Source organism: Acipenser ruthenus, chromosome 15, assembly GCF_902713425.1.
Source record: "Acipenser ruthenus chromosome 15, fAciRut3.2 maternal haplotype, whole genome shotgun sequence".
Lineage (NCBI taxonomy): Eukaryota > Metazoa > Chordata > Actinopteri > Acipenseriformes > Acipenseridae > Acipenser > Acipenser ruthenus.
In genome coordinates this window covers 17,978,789-17,999,002 of record NC_081203.1, presented here as the reverse complement: position 1 = coordinate 17,999,002, position 20,214 = coordinate 17,978,789, and the positions used below count along the sequence as shown (strand labels likewise).

General features: G+C 45.0%; 1 protein-coding gene across 2 annotated transcripts in view; it reads left to right on the top strand.

Annotated features, from left to right (window-relative positions):
* Positions 1-3,366: 3,366 nt before the first annotated feature.
* The window catches only part of LOC117422525 (vam6/Vps39-like protein), a 30,449-nt gene continuing 13,601 nt past the window's right edge, over positions 3,367-20,214 (top strand). The window contains exons 1-12 of one of the 2 annotated variants that reach the window (XM_034927861.2): positions 3,367-4,039; positions 5,441-5,506; positions 5,741-5,805; positions 6,635-6,677; positions 6,950-7,044; positions 7,566-7,664; positions 8,121-8,213; positions 8,965-9,148; positions 10,123-10,243; positions 16,568-16,688; positions 17,428-17,554; positions 18,121-18,263. In XM_034927861.2, the coding sequence (XP_034783752.2) occupies positions 3,967-4,039; positions 5,441-5,506; positions 5,741-5,805; positions 6,635-6,677; positions 6,950-7,044; positions 7,566-7,664; positions 8,121-8,213; positions 8,965-9,148; positions 10,123-10,243; positions 16,568-16,688; positions 17,428-17,554; positions 18,121-18,263 (1,230 nt within the window). In that variant the 5' untranslated portion in view covers positions 3,367-3,966. Of the gene's footprint in view, positions 4,040-5,440; positions 5,507-5,740; positions 5,806-6,634; positions 6,678-6,949; positions 7,045-7,565; positions 7,665-8,120; positions 8,214-8,964; positions 9,149-10,122; positions 10,244-16,567; positions 16,689-17,424; positions 17,555-18,120; positions 18,264-20,214 lie in introns of both variants that reach the window. The other variant, XM_034927858.2, reaches the window with a different exon arrangement.

The window sequence follows — 20,214 nt, the reverse complement described above, 5'->3', positions numbered from 1 at the left end:
AGTAAAATAGGGGCTGATAAGAGCAAAATAAAGCACATTTACATGAAGGGTGATAGTGTCCCAGGATACAAACAGAGGAGTTCTACAGGTGCTCTTTGAAGAGGTGAGTCTTAAGGAGGCGCCGGAATGTGGTCAGGGACTGGGCAGTCCTGACATCTGTAGGAAGGTCATTCCACCACTGCGGAGCAAGGGTGGAGAAGGAGCGGGCTTTGGAGGCAGGGGAGCGTAGCGGTGGTAGAGCTAGTCTTCTAGTGCAGGCGGAGCGGAGAGGTCGAGTGGGGGTGTAGGGAGAGATGAGGGTCTGGAGGTAGCTGGGTGCAGACTGGTCAAGGCATCTGTAGGCTAGTACAAGAGTCTTGAACTGGATGCGAGCGGTGATCGGGAGCCAGTGGAGCGAGCGGAGTAGTGGAGTAGCGTGGGCGAAGCGAGGCAGAGAGAACACCAGGCGGGCAGCAGAGTTCTGGATGAGCTGGAGCGGACGGGTGGCAGACGCAGGGAGGCCAGCCAGGAGGGAGTTGCAGTAGTCTAGGCGGGAGAGTACCAGGGCCTGGACCAGGAGCTGGGTAGCATAGTTGGTGAGGAAGGGTCGGATTCTTCGGATGTTGCTCAGGAAGAATCGGCAAGTGCGTGCCAGAGTGGAGATGTGCTGGGAATAAGAGAGGCAGGGGTCCAGGGTGACTCCAAGGTTCTTAGCTGAGGAAGAGGGAGAGAGTGTGGTAGATTCCAGAGGAACAGAGATGGAGAGATCAGAGGAGGGGGAGGAGGAGGGAAAGAAAAGGAGGTCAGATTTAGAGAGGTTGAGTTTGAGGTGATGCGAGTGCATCCAGGAGGAAATAGCAGACAGACAGGTAGAGATACGGGAGGAGATGGTGGAGTCAGAGGTGGGGAAGGAGAGGAAAATCTGAGCATCATCAGCATAGAAATGGTATGAGAAACCATAGGATGCGATGAGGGGGCCCAGGGAGCGGGTGTAGAGAGAGAACAGGAGAGGACCCAAGACTGACCCTTGGGGGACTCCAGTTAAGAGAGGGTGAGGTGTGGAGGTTGCTCCACGCCAGGTTACCTGGTAAGTGCGGTTGGAGAGGTAGGAGGAGAACCAGGCCAGAGCAGTGCCAGAGATCCCCAGGTCAGCAAGAGATGATAGTAGAATAGAGTGATCAACAGTGTCAAAGGCAGCAGAGAGGTCGAGGAGAATTAGGACAGAGGAGAGAGAGGCAGCTCGGGCACATTTAAGTGAGTTGGTGACAGACAGGAGGGCGGTTTCAGTAGAGTGAGCAGAGCGGAAGCCAGATTGGAGAGGGTCCAGCAGAGAGTGGTTGGACAGGAAAGCAGAGAGCTGGCGGTGTACAGTCCGCTCGAGGGTTTTGGAGAGGAAGGGTAGGAGGGAGACAGGACGGTAGCTCTGGAGGGAGGTGGGGTCGAGGGTAGGTTTTTTGAGGAGGGGAGTGATAGAGGCTTTTTTGAAGGCAGAGGGGAAGATACCAGAAAGTAGAGAGGTGTTGAGGAGGGAGGAGATGAAGGGGAGTAGAGCAGGAGCAGCAGCTTGAAAGAGGTGAGTGGGGAGGGGGTCCAAGGCACACGTATATTTGAAAGCTCCATCACCTGTCAAGGTTCAACAATTGCCTCTAGTGTCTTTAACATTGGATGCTCACATAGGATGCTCACATAGGTAACTTCCTCCACCAGAGTGAGTCGACTGGGTCTCACAGTCACAGTTCCAACAGATTTGCTGCAAAATGTAAACAAACTGGACTGATTTCAGATCCCGTTCCATTCGGTCCCCTTTGCAGATGGAAATGTGGCTTTATCTGTCTCAATTGTGCCCTGCAAGGGAACCTGTAATGATGAGGGTGTACAAGCTTGACAAATTTATTCAGAACTCTAACACACTCAATGGTGGTTTCTTTGAGCATTAGTACCTGGCCATTTCAGTGTAATATTGTAAAGGAGCACAATAAGAACTAGGTTGCAGAAGTGTTTTTAAATGTATTATAAATCACATCCAGGTATGAGGACTCAACCAGTCCCTGGTAAGGATTTGTCAAAGCCCCACTATATCCTGTGTATAGATGTCATGTCATCCAGTATATAGGACACCACAATATTTTGTTTCAGCAGGTCAGTTCTAAAAGCAGGTCCATGACTAGCGGGATCTATCCTGCACAGAGCATTGCAACAGGAGCGTTCAAACAGTGACGGCGTGTTCTGCGCTTTTTAAATATAAATGAAATTCTTACTTTGCTTTTTAAATATAAATGAAATTCTTACTTTGCTTTTGAGGTTCTAGGAGGTTTGCAAACGGGAGTCTGCTTGCCCAAAAAAAAAAAAAAAGTTCTGTGTTCAACTTCTTGTAAGGACTTTCTATTTGTAAGGACTTTTTATGCCCTTGATTGAGTATAGAACATTGTATCGGGTGTACGATGATATTCACTGCGCGAGATCAGAGCCACCCTTGTGTTTTGGGGTGATCCGGAGATAGGATTGGTGGTGATGCAATCCAGGAGGATTACCTAGTGCTGTAAAACGCTTTTAACAAATCCAAACTGAACGCAGTGTGGCAGGGCCCTGATAGCCCTGGCATCTCAAACTTCAAGCTTGGACGAAGAGAACAAGCAGGAGAGCGAGGTCTCACCAAAATATAAAACAGAGCAGCCATATAAAGTATGATGTATAAAGATACACCAAGTTACAAACTAAAGTTACAAGACACAATGTAAGTTAACTTGGAGCCCCTTTTTTATTCATAAATCCAAACTTGGCAGGTAACTTTTCTGCATGGAAGCGCTTCTTCAATTACTTTAAAACTGGGGGGTGAAGTTAGCTTTCCCTAGTTCACACTAACCTCTACAAGTATGCTGAGAAAACTCAAAACTGCTGTCTGATCTATTAGATAGTTGTATCAAAACAACAGACAGTTTAAATGATGTAATATTGATATATATGCTAGTTAATAGGCTACTAACAGGGGTCTGTCAAACCAGACACAAACTATTCCGTTAGTTATCCCTAGGGTACACTGTCTGTAAAGCGCTGAAAGAGTTACAAAAAAAACAAAACATTCTGAAACCAACTTATCTATAAAGTTTTTCATATCCATTCACGTATTACATTATGAAAAGCATAAGACCGTCAGATGCTTTTTTTAATATCTGTTAGAAATTACATTTCTACCGCTACTGTTAAAGGCGTAGCAAGAACGTACAAATGGAAAGCAGAGTTAAAACCAGCATGGAGAACGTAAACAAATAGGACAATCAACCATGGCAACTCGGCGCGCATAAAGCTAAACTATGGAAGAACGTTATATAATTCCACTCGTGTCGTGTTTAGAGTAAACGTTGTGGGTCACTGCCACTTTAATGCAATTTATTTTTGTGTTAAAAAAATAAACGGTATGACTGCCCAGTTGGCGAGTCACGTGAGAATCATGGACGTCTCCTCCTGGCCACAAAAAACAAGCTAGAGGAAGTTACAGGCTTTCAAATACAAATATGTCAAAAGCTTCCGTATTCAAACTGACAATTTAGTGTCGTTTTATTTTTTAGATTGAAGGATAACATATTCTTTTACCCGGTAACGTGTAATCAATGCAGAATTTTATTAACAAACATTACAGTATGCGATGATGTGAGTAGGGGCTCCATGGATGACAGGCGATCCTCAGCGGAACGGACCTGAGAACAGAGCCGGGCAAAGATACCTCAGACTCGGCTGCCCCCAGTCCTTCGGTACGGCTAGTTCCTTATATAAGACCTGAACTAGCAGTTGTGAAATCAGACTGACGACATTGTTCCACAGTAAAAGGATACATCACATTACGGAATAAATATATATTTACTAAGCAGCAGAACCGAGGTTCCGGGATCCTGTGGATCGATATTTGATCCCCGGAGAAGAGGGGGTTCCAGGAGTCGTGCAGCGCTGCTTGTTGTTTTTTCCAGCCGGGGGAAACGCACAGCAGCAGGGATGCACGACGCGTTCGAGTCGGTGCCGATCCTGGAGAAGCTGCCACTGCAGATCGACTGCATGGCGGCATGGGGTGAGTGAGGGCAACCGGGCGGCGCTGCAGAAATCTAGCACGGGGATCGCTTTGCTTGGAGATAAACTGCAGAGAAAATCGGAGAACAAACTGGGCCTGTGAAATGCACTGTATTTTACATATCTATGTATTTAATAACCAACTGAATGCACTTGGACCAAGGGACACATTTTACAATTATTGTTTTTATAAATATTGACAGGCAAACAAGTTTTTCTGCCCGTGTTATAACTAAGCTGTCATTCGCTTTCATTTTTATTTCGGTTGATTGTCGGACAAGTCGGAAACTCTACAGTTGGATTTGAATTTCACGGCCGGCTGTTGTCAAATACGTTCATATGGAACTAGGAGCCAATAAGGAATTATTTGTCGCCAGAATTGTAAATGAAGTCGGTCTTCGTTGAAGTATCACTTTTTGTGCCTCCTAGTTCCCGTTTTAATTTCAAGAGATGATATCGCTGTCCTTTATAATTGTTTCTTTCACTGCTGAGTAGGAACCGGTCAGGTAAACGATCGCCCGTGGTCTCAGATTAAGCTTGAATGTGACCCCAAAGTGAACTCCTGCATTCGTGATTCTGAGTCCTCTTTGATTACTGCTTGTGGTGAAGAGAAGGCACTGTTAGTTTGGTAGTGGTGCATGAATCACTTATTGTGAGGACTTCTTTATTGTCTGGTAGCCAGTGATTCACCCCAGGATACAGCTATAATCATGGGATTGTTTGGACTCCTATCAGGGAGGCAGAGGGCTCCTCTTGCTGTTACTAACAGCATGGGCTTGTGCTTTCTCCTATGAAAAAGCATTTACTCCTTTGAGTTAAAAAAAATGCTATAATGTGTTTCTTTGAAAACTGCACGCTAGACCTCCATAGGCAATGTAAGCACACAACAGGTCTGTTCTATGGAATTATTCAGTAGCTAGCTTGCTGTAGTATTAGGCCCTGTCCACACTACATAACCGATCTCGAGAACCGTACTCAAAATTGTTTTAATTAATCCAGCACAAAGCGTCCACACTGAAGTACCGTTTCATGTTTAGTCGGGCTTAATGCGTCCACAAACTATTAAATTTACAGTTCCAAGCAGCGCAATGAACAATGGAAATGAATACAATAGTATCCCACCTTGCACTGTGTATTTTATTTTACAATAATGTGTTATGCCCCATATTAACAGAGGTCCATATTGCTAAGAAATAAAACAAGTAGGCCTATTTTGAAAAAAGTAAATACACACACTTGAAGTTTTCAGGTTTTAGTTGTAATCAGACTACTCCCTGAGGTGGTCTCGAGTCCGGTATTAAACGCTGCGTAGTGTGGACGCAAACCGTATGTAGCACTTTTAAGCCGGTTTAAAGGCACAGTGTGGACAGGACCTTTAACAAATACATGTTTTTGTTTTCAGAGGACTGGCTTCTTGTCGGGACCAAACCAGGACATCTCCTCCTCTATAGAATTAAGAAGGATCCAAGTGAGTAAAAGAATGGCAAAGTGTAAAGACTAGCCAATCAAGTGGGTTCATTCCTGCAATGGCTTTATTCAGCCTAAACCAAAAAGGCATGCTTCAGAGACTGATGCAGTAGAAGATTATACATAGCAAGCTGTGTTAGAGGACAAGAAGAGGAATAGAAACGGAGAAACAGGATCTTTCTTTGCTGCTAAACTTCACCCCACCTAATCTGAACATTCTCTGCTTTGCTCGTAGGCAGTAACAGGTTTGAAGTGACACTGGAAAAATCCAACAAAAATTTCTCCAAGAAAATTCAGCAGGTGCGTATGATGTTAACCCTTGCTTGTGGAGTTGTTGATAGTTGGGTTCCTCCCCATATTGCTCCGGTATTAACACACAAACAGGCGCACACGTTTGTTGTGTGAGAATGCAGAGATTGGTCTGTGTGTCTGTGTCCTGTGCAGGATTTCCAGACTGTACTCTCCGATACTGTAGATGTATTCCACACGGTGCGTCTTTGGTATGATAGAGAACTAATATGAGTTATTAACAAACAATAGAGAAAGTTCATTATTTATTATTAATGTTGTGTTATTATATTTAAACTATCTAATTTCATCTTGGTCCATGTAAAAAAAAAAAAAAAAAAAAAGAACTTTCACAGTCATATTAGATGGTTTTGATGCCTGTGTCTAGTGTCATAGTGTTTAAGGTCATGTACTCTAAAAAATAATAATCGACTGTGAAACTAGTGCATCTCGTGGTTTATGATCACAGAACACCTCGTTGAGATGTATTTGCTTGTATTTCACTGCAGCCCGTTTTAATATTTTATATATAATTATAATTGCAATAATCAGAAAAAATATGATAACTTTTGACACATCAGCATCACATGTAACTTTGAATTGTATGCAGCAGTGTGATTGATTTACCCATCTGAGCCTGCAGAGTGTGGAGCTGGACAAGATCTCAGCATGCAGCTGAGAACAGTCACATGGGTTCAGGTGGGGTTCCGTTACCTGTAACACAGGAAGTGATGCAAACCTGCAGCATTGTAAAAGGACCCCAGTTTACAATGCCATGGGGGTGCTTTGTTTTTGTGTACAGTCACACTAACCTCCAGTGTTCTGTGTGCTTCCCCTCCAGCTGTACGTGGTGTCCCAGTTTAAAATCCTTGTCAGTCTGCTAGGTAAGTGAGGCCTCTTTCACCACAAGAGTCAATACAAGAAAACAGGGTGTCATCTGTAGCATTGTAACTGAAACCTGACGTTCTCATTGGTTGTAAAGGAAAACTACCTACCTTTGGGCAGTGATTTGAAGGGTTAACACAGATCTGGTAAAATTGTGATTTAAGGTTAGGGTTATGCAAAAGGCGTCATTGACTCTCATCCTCCAGTGTTTTTTTAGTACCACAGTGTACAAGCAGATCCTCACTAGACTGATTGCTGTGTCTCCTAATAGAAAACAATATCCACGTCCATGACCTGCTGACTTTCCAGCAGATCACTGTCATCTCCAAGGCTAGAGGGGCCACTCTGTTTGCATGTGACCTCCAGGTGAGTCTGTGTCTCAAACTGTACCAGAGTTAGAAACTCACACTTGTCCTGCACACTGTCCTGGGTTAAAGAACTACCCTTTAGTATATTAATTAAACAAGGCCCATGTTAAATAGAGAGTTCCTACCCTGTTGTTGCATGAACAGCTCCTAATGGTAAGCCTATCCACTCGGCTGAGACCGTTTCACAGTGTGATACTTGTGATTTAGTAGATTCAGGTTCGTTACTGTAGCCAGAGGAGTTCTTGAACCGAGAACCGACTACAAAAATGGGCATTACAGGGGTAATAATCCGTATTGGCATTGTATTTGCCCCAACCATTCAATAGCAATAAACATTATTGCTATGCCACCTCTCACATAATTTCATTTGTGCTGTTTGTATTCATCAGTCTCAGTTCTACACTATAAACGTAATATCTAAAATGCTGAACAGGATCGTGATACGGCGCTTCTTGTCCCAACCTTGTTAAGTAAGTACTGTATGTGCTAGCATGTGTATTGTGTGTGTCTCCTCCTCAGCACTCCAGTTCAGGAGAGGCGAAGCTGAGGATGTGTGTTGCTGTGAAGAAGAAGCTGCAGCTCTATTACTGGAAGGACAGAGAGTTCCATGAACTCCAGGTATGCCTCTGAGTCTTACTCTATAAGGGCTAACTATCAGACAGCTAGGAGTAGAACTATGCATCACAATACTGACAGCTTACTTAATATGACACAACAATCATGAAGGATGGGTTTAATAATGTTGTTGTAAGGTGAAGTTAGTTCATTATTCCCCCCTAGAAAGTGCTACTTTTTATTTATTTCCGATATTCTTAAATGGTAGGGCTACTGCGCTAAGCTCACTAACCAATATGAATCACCATACACAGCTCACAATACTTCTGATGGGCTACTTAGCGTGATGTGTAGTAATATGATATGATCACTAAGGATGAACTTTTTTGTTAAAAGGCAAATGGTAAATGAGACACATGAAGCATGCACAGTGTTTCTAGCAGCTGTAAAATCGCATGTAGCCTTGTTGCACGCTCCAGTTTCTTTTTGTGGATTTCGTTTCTCTCTCTCTGATTTCAGGGGGATTTCGCGGCCCCGGACGTCCCCAAATCCATGGCCTGGTGTGAGAACTCCATCTGTGTGGGGTTCAAACGGGACTACTACCTGATTCGGGTGAGCGCTCCCTCATGAAAGTTTACCACTTTATTTTTGCACAGTATTTTTGCAGTTCTACCATGCTTTTCCCATGGTTACACTATGCATTTACAGTAGTTTAACCTGGTTTGACATGTTTATTAATATGCTTTACAATGCTTACTTATGCTTTCCCTGTACTTTATTACACTTTGCTGTGCTTTCACTATGGGGGACTTTTACAAGGGCTGCAGTAGCTTTGGACTGCAGCTCAATCTATACAGCATACATGATGGTGCCAGGTGTGTCCCAGAAGTGAGGAAGCCCCAAGTGTGCAATGTCTTTCCTTACAAATTGATTAGGTGCCACCATCATGCTTTCTGTGTCTCCTACTCCTTAATACACATTTGTGTTGAATATGGATTGTGTGTTTAAACTCGGGGCTCTAAATTCAGAGAACCCATGTGGTTTAGTGAAGACTCCAAGCACAAGCCATCTAGCAAATGCCTTGCATTCAAGTACATTAAAAAAATATAATATTTTAAAATAATCCAACCTGTATGATTTCAGATCGTTTTATTCTAAGTCATTATTTATATGGTTCAAGATCCATATCTTGTACATTTGAAACCTAAAAGCTTTTGAGCAGATACATGAAAACAAGGCACAATGAGAGGTGATCTGGCTCTATGTTTTGGTGTTTTTGATTGGCTGTGTGTGTTCTAGATGAGTAGGCGTGGCTCAGAGATGGAGCTCTGTTTCTGATTGGCTGTGTGTGTGTGCTCCTCAGATGGATGGGCGGGGCTCTATCAAGGAGCTGTTCCCCACAGGGAAGCAGCTGGAGCCCCTGGTTGCCCCACTGGCTGATGGGAAAGTGGCGGTTGGGCAGGATGACCTGACAGTAGTGCTCAATGAAGAAGGAGTCTGCACTCAGAAATGTGCCCTGAACTGGACTGATATCCCCATTGCAATGGGTAAGCTTGCAGCAGGGCACTATGTATGGTGTGGAAGGGCCCTTTTTAACCTGGTAAATGAGTGATAGGTCGCCTTGTGTCCAACTGTAAAAACTGCAACTTTCATATTCTCCTTGTCAGGGCATTATGATTCAAATCGTGCCATAACTGTACCACCTGATAACCTGTTCAGCAGTATAAAGAGGTGTCTTCTAATGAGGGAGCACTGTTTATACTGTACCTCCCGGGAATACATTTAGATTGTATAACGTGTATTACATACAAGAAACTAGCATAATAATGTTATACAGTACCTCCCAGAAATACATTTAGATTGTATAAAGTGTATAACATACAAGAAACTAGCATAATAATGTTTTGCTTCACATTGCATTTTCTTAGTTCTTACTGTCTTCCCTCTATACATGATGCTTTTCTGATTGAGTTTTTATTGCAGTTACTGAAATACTGTGTTTTTCTATTTGGTGAGTGTGTTGAGGTTCAGGATCTTCATTTCTAGTTGCCTGGATGTTTTGTTTTTATTGAAATAAGAGCCAGTGCTACCTGGAAATCAGAGACTTGCTTCTGTATTGACAGCATTCCAGTGCATAGCTGGTCCTGACTCTTTATATATAAAGACACCTTGGCTGATCTAGCCTGCTTTACAGATGTCTACTGCAGGCAAGCAGCCCCTGAACCTGTAAAAGCACCTTTACACATACCATATTAAAAACAAAAGGATTTGATTCATTGCAGTAAGAACAACACTGCATGATTGAAAGCATCATAAGAAAGCAAGGGGACAGTAAAACAAAAGCAAACCATGTCATTTGAAGTTGATGACTACTTCAGAAAGTCAGAAGCCCACAGTGGATAAATACTGACCTTTTAATGCAGACGTGCTTTTGGTTCTGTGTAAATCGTGTCTGTAAGCTGACGCTGTAAGAGCACTGAGTGAATCTGCTTGGACTAACTCTTGGTGTTGTGTGTGTCAGAGCACCAGCCCCCCTATATAATCGCAGTGCTGCCTCGCTACGTTGAGATCCGCACCTTTGAGCCTCGGTTACTGGTGCAGAGCGTGGAGCTGCAGAGACCTCGCTTCATCTCCTCCGCGGGGTAAGGAGGGGGCGGGGGCTTGGCCTGGGTCGGGGAGGGGTATGGAAATACACTGATGGCTTGGGATGAGTGAAGAAGGGTGTGGGGATGGTTTATGAATAGGGGTGTATCGATTCATCATGTAGGTATATGATTAGGGCTGCTGATTTCCGGTGCTTTACCTCTCCTTTAAGAATTCAATTGATACCTGTGAAGCCATTCGTGTATCTCACTCACAACTGAGAAACGTGTTAATAGTAAAAGTGATTTAATTTAGTGTTGTTTTTTTTTTTTTCTGTGAAACAACTAAATAGGTTTTTAAATTGGCCAAGCCTTAATTTTTTTTGTGATTGTGGAAGGGTGGGGGAAATCACTGACACCGGAGACAGAAAGTTTTGGGTTCTAAACACCCCTTGGGTGCACTATTTATTTCTCGCCACCAGGTGGCACTGAGACGCCGTTGTTACCAACGATGGTAAAGGTGTCTCAGTGCTCACCTATGGCGCACACGCCATGGCAATAAATCACAAGAACAGAAGGCAAACGAAAACAAAAACAAATACTCAAAACCTACAAAATAAAGAACTGCACACAGCAGCAAAACAAACCCCAACCGTCGCTAGCCGCACGGCCCGGGACTCCGTCCTACACTCCCACTGTTCCCTCGCTATGCTATATACTTTGGGGTTCTGCCCACTTATGTTCCCCGCTACACTTAATCTTTCTGTGCGCGGCGTCTTTGTTTTTCTCTCTCACGTTGCGCGCGGCTCTCTTCCAGCCCCGCTCTGTCCGACCGTCGGGTCTCTGCTGGCCCATTCATTAAAATCTGGCAGACCTGAGGAAACAGTAGAGCATTATCTTATAGGGCCAACAATCCCCCCAAGACCCGCCTCCCAGCCATTCAGAGAGAGGGAGAATCCACACACACACACTCCCACCTCCCCGTGTCACGGCCATGACTGACAGGCGGCTGTTGGACGACTGCTGCCCTCTTCCTGCAGCACTGTGAACACGCCAGCAGAGTCAGCACAGGTCTCCCCCTGTTACATATCCTCCCCCTCAGAATGGCACCACCGGTCCATTCGAAAATCCTACAACCCCATGCCTTCCCGAGAGAAAAAATCTGCGTTTTGATGCAGTTTCCCTGCTCGGTGGACTACCCTGAAGGCATAGGGCTGCAGGGCCAAGTACCACCGCGTGATTCTGGCGTTGTTATCTTTCATCCGGTGAAGCCATGCTAAGGGGGCATGATCTGTAATCAGGGTGAAGTGTCGTCCCAGGAGGTAGTACCGGAGTGACTCGACTGCCCATTTTACCGCGAGACACTCCTTCTCGATGGTACTGTAGTTTTTCTCGCGGGGCAGGAGCTTCCTGCTGATATACAGGACCGGGTGCTCGCTTCCCCGTACCTCCTGAGACAACACTGCCCCGAGACCTGTCTCTGACGCATCCGTCTGCAGGGTGAACCTCCTGCCGAAATCAGGACTGCACAGCACTGGCTTGCTGCACAGCCTTCGCTTCAAGGCGAGAAAGGCCCTCTGGCACGGCTCCGTCCACTGAACCGTATTTGGGGCAGCCTTCCGGGTGAGGTCTGTCAAGGGAGCAGCGAGTGTAGCGAAGCTCGGGATGAACTTCCTATAATAGCCCGCTAGTCCCAAGAAAGAGCGCACCTGGGTTTTGGTCGTAGGGACCGGCCAGTCAGCCAAGGCTTTCACCTTAGCAATCAGCGGTCTGATCTGGCCGCTCCCTACTCGATACCCCAAATACTCCGACTCACTCTTCCCAATGGCACATTTCTTTGGGTTAGCAGTGAGCCCAGCCTCCCGCAAGGATTGCAATACCGCCGCTACCCTACACAGATGACCCGGCCAATCCTCACTGTGGATCACCACGTCATCTATGTAAGCAGCGGCGTACTGCTGATGGGGCCTCAAAATGCGATCCATCATCCGCTGGAAAGTGGCTGGTGCTCCGTGCAACCCAAAGGGCATGGTCCTGAATTGGTACAACCCGAAGGGAGTCGAAAACGCCGTCCTCTCTCTGGATTCCGGAGTCAGGGGTATCTGCCAGTACCCCTTCGTTAAATCCAGTGTCGTCATAAAGTGAGCCGTACCAAGACGCTCCAGCAATTCATCTACTCGGGGCATGGGATAAGCATCAAACTTCGATTTTTCATTAACTCGCCTGAAATCAATGCAAAATCGAGTTGATCCATCCGGCTTATCCACTAACACAATCGGACTGTTCCAGTCACTCTGGGACTCTTCTATTACACCCAGTCTAAGCATCTCATCAATCTCCGCTTTCACTACCTGCCTTTTACGCTCAGGTATGCGGTACGGCCTCTGGCGAACTGGCGCCCCCGGCTCAATCTCAATGTGATGATGGGCTACTCGAGTCTGCCCCGGGACGGGAGAAAACACGTCAGGAAACTCCGCCACTAGCGCCCGAGCCTGACATCTCTGTGTTGGTGTCAGATTTTCTGCAATCTGTACCGACCCTGTTTTCGCCAACACAGAAAGATCAGGTCCCAGGTCCGTGACGTCATCTGCTTGCGCCACTAACAAAGCCTCCTGCTGTAACCACGGCTTCAACAGGTTGATATGGTAAATGTGCTTTTCTCTCCGTCGCTCCGGCTGGCAGATCTCATAATCCACCGCCCCAACCCGGCGTGTAACCTCAAACGGACCTTGCCACTTTGCCAGGAGTTTGGACTCTGAACTGGGTAACAATAGAAGCACCTTATCCCCCGGCTGAAACGTGCGTAACCGAGCCCCCCTGTTATATTGGGTCTCCTGTCTGTGCTGAGCCTGTTGCAAATTGTCGTGCGCCCACTTTCCCACCGACTCCAGACGTTTGCGCAGGTCCAACACATACCGGACAGTATTAGTCGAATTGTCCTGCTGTTCCTCCCACATCTCTCTAACCAGATCGAGTACACCCCGTGGTCTCCGTCCATACAACAACTCGAATGGCGAAAAACCGGTGGACGCCTGGGGTACCTCTCTGATAGCAAAGAGAAGGGGCGGAATCAGCTGGTCCCAGTAGCGCACGTCACTATCAATAAATCTGCGCAACATGTTCTTGAGGGTCTTATTAAATCGCTCCACAAGACCATCAGTCTGAGGGTGAAAAACCGAGGTCCTAATGGTCTTAATACCCAAAAGTTTACATGTTCCGCGGACTAGCCGAGACATAAAGTTGGTACCCTGGTCGGTCAGTATTTCTTTGGGGATTCCCACCCGGGAGAAAACCTTCACGAGCTCGTTGGCAACAGATTTAGCGGACGCAGATCGGAGGGGAATGGCTTCGGGATAACGCGTAGCGTAATCCAGAATAACCAATAGGTGTGTGTATCCCGCCGCACTCCTTTCTAACGGACCCACTATATCCACTCCAATACGCTCAAACGGAGCTTCCACTAGGGGCAATGGCACCAGTGGGGCGCGTGGGACGGCTCTAGGGCTAGCTTTCTGACACTCCCCACAGCGTTCGCAAAAACGTCTGACGTCACCATCCAGCCCCAGCCAATAGAACCGTGTCACGAGCCTCGCTTTAGTCTTGTCCATTCAACCCCGCTTACCCCCTAAACTCAGTGTCCCTTCACGGGGCTCCTCTTCGAAGGATTGCCCCGCCTCCTTCTGAGACGATCTCCCACGAACGACAGGTCCTCCTTCGCTGACACTCGGCAGGCAGTTCCTCCCGCTGGCTTCCCGGGCAGGCAGTCTCTCCGGCTCCTCCCTCGCCAGCTTCCAGGACCGGAACTCCTCCTTCTGCAGCTCTCGGGGACGGACCCTCCTTGGCCTCTCTAGCGTTCGGGATCTCTCGGCTCCATTAAGGACAGCGGCTCCATCCATCTCCTTCAGCAGCCCCTCAGGGTTACCTGCGGTCTGCCCTTGTCCCCCCCAAAAAATTTCAGGGGTTTGCTCCTCCTGTCTCTCCGTAGCCATCTAGCCTTGCTTCGGCAGGATGCAGCGGAATCCCCTTCCGACACCATATGTGGAAGGGTGGGGGAAATCACTGACACCGGAGACAGAAAGTTTTGGGTTCTAAACACCCCTTGGGTGCACTATTTATTTCTCGCCACCAGGTGGCACTGAGACGCCGTTGTTACCAACGATGGTAAAGGTGTCTCAGTGCTCACCTATGGCGCACACGCCATGGCAATAAATCACAAGAACAGAAGGCAAACGAAAACAAAAACAAATACTCAAAACCTACAAAATAAAGAACTGCACACAGCAGCAAAACAAACCCCAACCGTCGCTAGCCGCACGGCCCGGGACTCCGTCCTACACTCCCACTGTTCCCTCGCTATGCTATATACTTTGGGGTTCTGCCCACTTATGTTCCCCGCTACACTTAATCTTTCTGTGCGCGGCGTCTTTGTTTTTCTCTCTCACGTTGCGCGCGGCTCTCTTCCAGCCCCGCTCTGTCCGACCGTCGGGTCTCTGCTGGCCCATTCATTAAAATCTGGCAGACCTGAGGAAACAGTAGAGCATTATCTTATAGGGCCAACAATCCCCCCAAGACCCGCCTCCCAGCCATTCAGAGAGAGGGAGAATCCACACACACACACTCCCACCTCCCCGTGTCACGGCCATGACTGACAGGCGGCTGTTGGACGACTGCTGCCCTCTTCCTGCAGCACTGTGAACACGCCAGCAGAGTCAGCACAGGTCTCCCCCTGTTACAGTGATCAATATTTTTTTCTTTATTATTTTCACAATAAAAAGGAAGTACACGGATCACATTTACATACATAACTTAAACAAAAAACAACAAAGCGCACAGAAACAGGAACCGCTCGCAAGTTTACACATATACATCATACAAGCAAGGACAATAACTACAACTAAAATAAAAGCTGCCATGCCTGGATAAATTCGGCAGTGGTTGCCAAGACTATATTCCATGCCTGTACTGTAGCTGACCGAGCCCTGTTTAATCTGGCTGCAGTGCGTTCAAGGTGCACAGTATCTCAGAAAGCAGTGAGCCAGCATCGGATCAGAGGCAAGTTTGGGGTAATCCAGAGCTGCAGCCAAGCCTTAATTTTTTATTTAACAAGCAGAACGTACAAACGAGATTGCAACCTGTTAATAAGCCACTAATCTTTATTAAATCTGGACAATCTTTATTACATCGTTCAGCATGACTGTATTTACATTAATAGAGGAGTCGGTCTGCTTTGAAAGACTTACGATTTAAAAGCCTATTTAGTTGTTTCATAGAAAAACCCAGTAAATGAAATGTTACTATTAACATGTTTCTCAGTTGTGATTGAGATAGACAAAAGGCTTAACAGGTATCAGTTGCATTTTTAAAGGAGAGCAGAAAAGTTGGTGGAAAACACAGGAAATTTGAAGCCGTACATATGATCCATGCTGTAGTGCAATCTGCATGCTGTGATAGGTATCGTTACAGCCTGTTTATTAATATAGGGGAGGAGCTCCTGTTGGGCATTGGTTTGGAATAAGAGGGCCTAACAAGGTGTTGGCTATATCTCGGCTTTTTCTGGCGGAAAATAAGATATAATTAGGGCTTCTGTTTTTATTAATTTCATTTTTCGGTGCATATTTTTTAGCTATTTTCGAGTTTTATGTAAATTGTTTTTTTTTCAGGACTTGTGCTTTTTAAATACTGTATGAATTTTATTGTTTCCGGTTACTTTCCAAAATCCTTGGCGTTTTTTGTTTTTTTTTGTCAAAATATGTATAGTAGTAACACTGACAGTACTTGCACACTTGCCCAACTGCACTGGGAAAGGTAGTTTGTTTTTGTTTGTTTTTTTTGTAGTAGGGACAAAAATAATGAGAGAGAGGTGAAGTCGGCGTGAATTGATTAACCATTTGCAGTGTTTTTCCAGTGTGTTTCGATGTTTATTGGCTAGAAACCGATACATTTTTTTTGTATAGGGGATTGTTTTAAGAAGCCCTAGATATCATGGTTATTGATAAGAATGCCACACACTATCTTTAATACAGGTGTTCTCTTACCTCTCATTCTCACAAATCCTCTTCACTCTGACTGGGGTGAAACTTCCCACCCCTTTATGTGGAGTGGTTCATGATGCAGGCGGCTCTCCTTTTAATTTACAGCCATGGGATATATTAGTAACTTACCATACCTGTGTTTTTTTTTTTTTTTTGGGCCTCGTGATATGTTTTTAGGAAGACACAAGCAGGTTAACACTTGAGTTTTCAAGGATTAACAGTACTTTTTACGACAATCGGACCCCACATTTTTAAGACATAAATACTGGTTTAATTGTTTCTGAATATAGCGAGTGCGGGCCGGTGACTGACTCACTCTTTCTTTCTTTCTTTCTTTCTTTCTTTCTTTCAGCCCCAACATAGTTTACGTCGCCAGCAACCACTTTGTGTGGCGGCTGGTTCCTGTCTCTATAGCGACACAGATCCGGCAGCTTCTTCAGGATAAGCAGTTTGAATTGGCTCTGCAGCTGGCAGTGAGTATCCAATCACATCTGGGGGCGGGGTGATTCTCATTGTACTTGCTGCTCCCCGTTTCATTAATTGAAGTCTTGTATGGCTGCGTTGTATAGTAGGACTAGCTGACTGGTGCCAGAACACACCTCCTATACCACAACACTCGCACAACACTGCCCTACAATAAGACCCTAGATAAAAAAAAAGAAAAGAAAATGTTCTATATATTAGTTCTATATATATATATATTAGAACTGTAACTGAAAAACAAAGACATTTGGCCAATATTGAAGATAAATACAATGAATTATAATTTGGGGAACATGTTGTTTCTAAGACAGTTTACCTAGACTGGTGTTTAAAGGATACATTGCACTAATTAAACGATTCATTATTGCCAGCAATCTTTCTGTTACACCCTGCTGCTGTTTCAGTGATTCTCGTCCACTGTATTGACAATAGTGGCATGAAACAGAAAAGAACAAGAAGTATTGTGTGGCATGCTAAGAATATTAAATATATTTCTTGTTTAAAAATATTCTGAAAATGCAAAATCCCCAAACATGACTAAAAGCTGATTGTTGAGTACTAGATCACAGCTGGAAAAAAGCCAGCAATATTGCTCCATAGTCAGAGCCTCTTGTGTTCATTATTATATGTGTTCAATTAAAAAAGGTTTGAAATGAAACCCAGTCTACACCCCCCCCCAGTTCATTGTGCGTTGTTGCTGTGTGTTGATCATTCCGTGTTTGACAGAAGATGAAGGATGATTCAGATGGAGACAAGAGGCAGCAAATCCACCACATCCAGAACCTGTATGCCTTCAACCTGTTCTGTCAGAAACGCTTCGACGACTCCATGCAGGTCTTCTCCAAGCTGGGCACAGGTACGAGAGGAGCCCCTGACACAGCAACAGCACCGACACACTAGATTGGGTTCAGGAGGAGATCAGGGAGGCCCGCATTCACTCTGCTTGAGCTACACAAGAGGACACGTCTCTCCAGTGTTCAGAGTAATATATCAGTACTGTATAGTGGAGGTGCTTGTACGTACGGCGGTCCTTCACAAAATGGGAGACTGTTATATGATGCTTGTGGCTGTTTGCCTGTCTGTGCGTCTATTCGTCTGTCACGCTCTGTATGGTGAACACGATAACTGCTTGGATGTTGCACCAATCTTCACCACATTTTTGTCACACACTCCTAGCATCCTGTAGACGTTTCAGATTTGGCTGTAATCCAATAAGATGTTGGTTTTAGGTAAATGCTTGCATATTCACGCTTTCACATTCTTTGTGCTTGCATTCAAACTTGTTTGTGGTTCTGATTTGATAGTAGAAACACAGGTGCATCTCTGTCTGTCTGTACATGTATCATACTTCAGTATGCCGTACGTACTTCCATACTTTCCCTAGTGGGCGCAGTTCACCAGTGTCTCTGTTTTACTCCCCAGATCCCACCCACGTGATTGGGCTGTACCCAGACCTGCTGCCCTCCGACTACAGGAAGCAGCTGCACTACCCTAACCCCCTGCCCAGCCTGTCGGGCGCAGAACTGGAGAAGGCACACCTGGCACTCATCGACTACCTGACCCAGGTACAGTATCTGGCTCTCCCATGGCCTCTGAGATTACCTGACATAGCTGGGTAAAAAACTGACCGTGCCTTAACTCTCCCGTGTTTCAAAGTCATGTTCAATTTAATTTATTCACTTTAAAGTTCTATATATATAGCAAGATAAATACTTCTGTAATTGTGTGGCAATTCGATCAGACTGTCCCCTGTGTTAGGGAGTCTGACATGGGAAGTGAAGACAGGATGCACTCTATTCAAGTCCAAGCTTTATAAAGCTGTTTTGGAAAGAAATCTCCATTAAATGACAAGAAAACAGCAAAGAATAAAAAGATATTTTTCACAAAGATCAGGGAGCTGTGATCCAGTGCTAATAAGCCAGATCTGTTGTCAATTCAATGCTTGTTTTCTTTCTATTCCTTAAGGATATTATCTTCAAGTATTGCTCATCCTTGTTAGACAGCTTTTGGGTCTTCCAGTCCTGGGTTTGTCAATTACAGATGATATTTCTCTGTACTTGTTGATTATACTTCGGATACCAAACCTTGAAAATCGAGTGATTTGAGCTGTTTCACAATGTTTTTCCTTCTTTATGCAAGTCTAGGTTGTTATAATAGTAGAAAACACTAGTGGAGGTTTTGAGTAAATTGTTGATGCTCATAATGCATCAGAGTAGAAAAATGCAACATGTCTAAGACTTTTGCACAGCAGTGTATATACAGTTGTAGTCAAAAGTTTACATACCCCAGTGTAAATTTATAATTTCAAGAAATTTCTCAAACAAATAATTATAGGGAAAAACTTTTTGCTACAAAAGATTTTTCTTTTGTGGATGAGGAAAAAGTTACAAGAAATAGATGTCTACAATTATTTATTTCAGCATTTTTTTTGAAAAGCTCCAAAAATGGTCATTCAAGAGTATTCATACCCTGACAAGGAAAATGAAATTAATATCTAGTTGAGGCACCTTTAGCAATAATAACCTCTTTTAAACTATTAAGATGAGTTTTTGGCATGATTCTTTAGTGATTTTTGACCATTCTTCAACGCAAAATTGTTCCAGTTCATTCAATTCCGAGGACTTCTCTTGTGCACAGCCTTCTTCAATTCATACCAAAGATTCTCAATCGAATTTAGATCTGGACTTTGACTAGGCCATTACAGAACCTTGATTTTATTCTTCTTTAACCATTCTGAAGTAGATTTTGATGTGTGCTTTGGATCGTTGTTGTGTTGGAACGTCCAGTTGCGCTTTAAACCAAGGGAGGAGGGTTTCAGATGATTGGCCAATATCTTTTGGTATGCTATGGAATCCATTTTACCATGTATTAGAACTAAATCTCCTGTGCCATTAGAGGAAAAACCGCCCCATAGAAGGATATTACCCCCTCCATGCTTGACAGTAGGTAACGACTATCAGCGTAACCAAGTAGTTCGTTTTTTTTTTGTTTCTCCACAAAACTTTTGACCAGAACTCATATCTATCATTCAAATGCCATTTTGCAAACTTTAAGCGATTGCCCTTGTGACGTTTTCCTAAGAGTGGCTTTTTCCTTGGCCTGCAACCATTGAGACCTTCACCATGCAATACTCAAGCTATGGTTGAAATGGAAACCCCATGGGGGCTCCTGAGTGGCGCCTCCAGTAAAGGCGCTCCACGCGGAGTGCAGGATGTGCCCTATAGCCTGGAGATCACAAGTTCGAATCCAGATCTGTGTTGTCCTCCGGCTCTATAGGTCTGGTGGCATCGCTGTGGATCTGCAGTGCGAAAAATGACGGCTTGGCAGGAGCACGTTTCGGAGGACGTGTGCTCCAGCCGCCGTTTCCCGAGTTGACGGGGGGGTTGCGAGCGGTGAGTCGAGGATACAGATAATAATTGGGCATACTAAATTGGGAAGAAAACCGGGGTAAAAACGAATACATTTTAAGGGAAAAATAAATGGAAACCCCAGTCCCACTTGCAGCCAACTCACTTT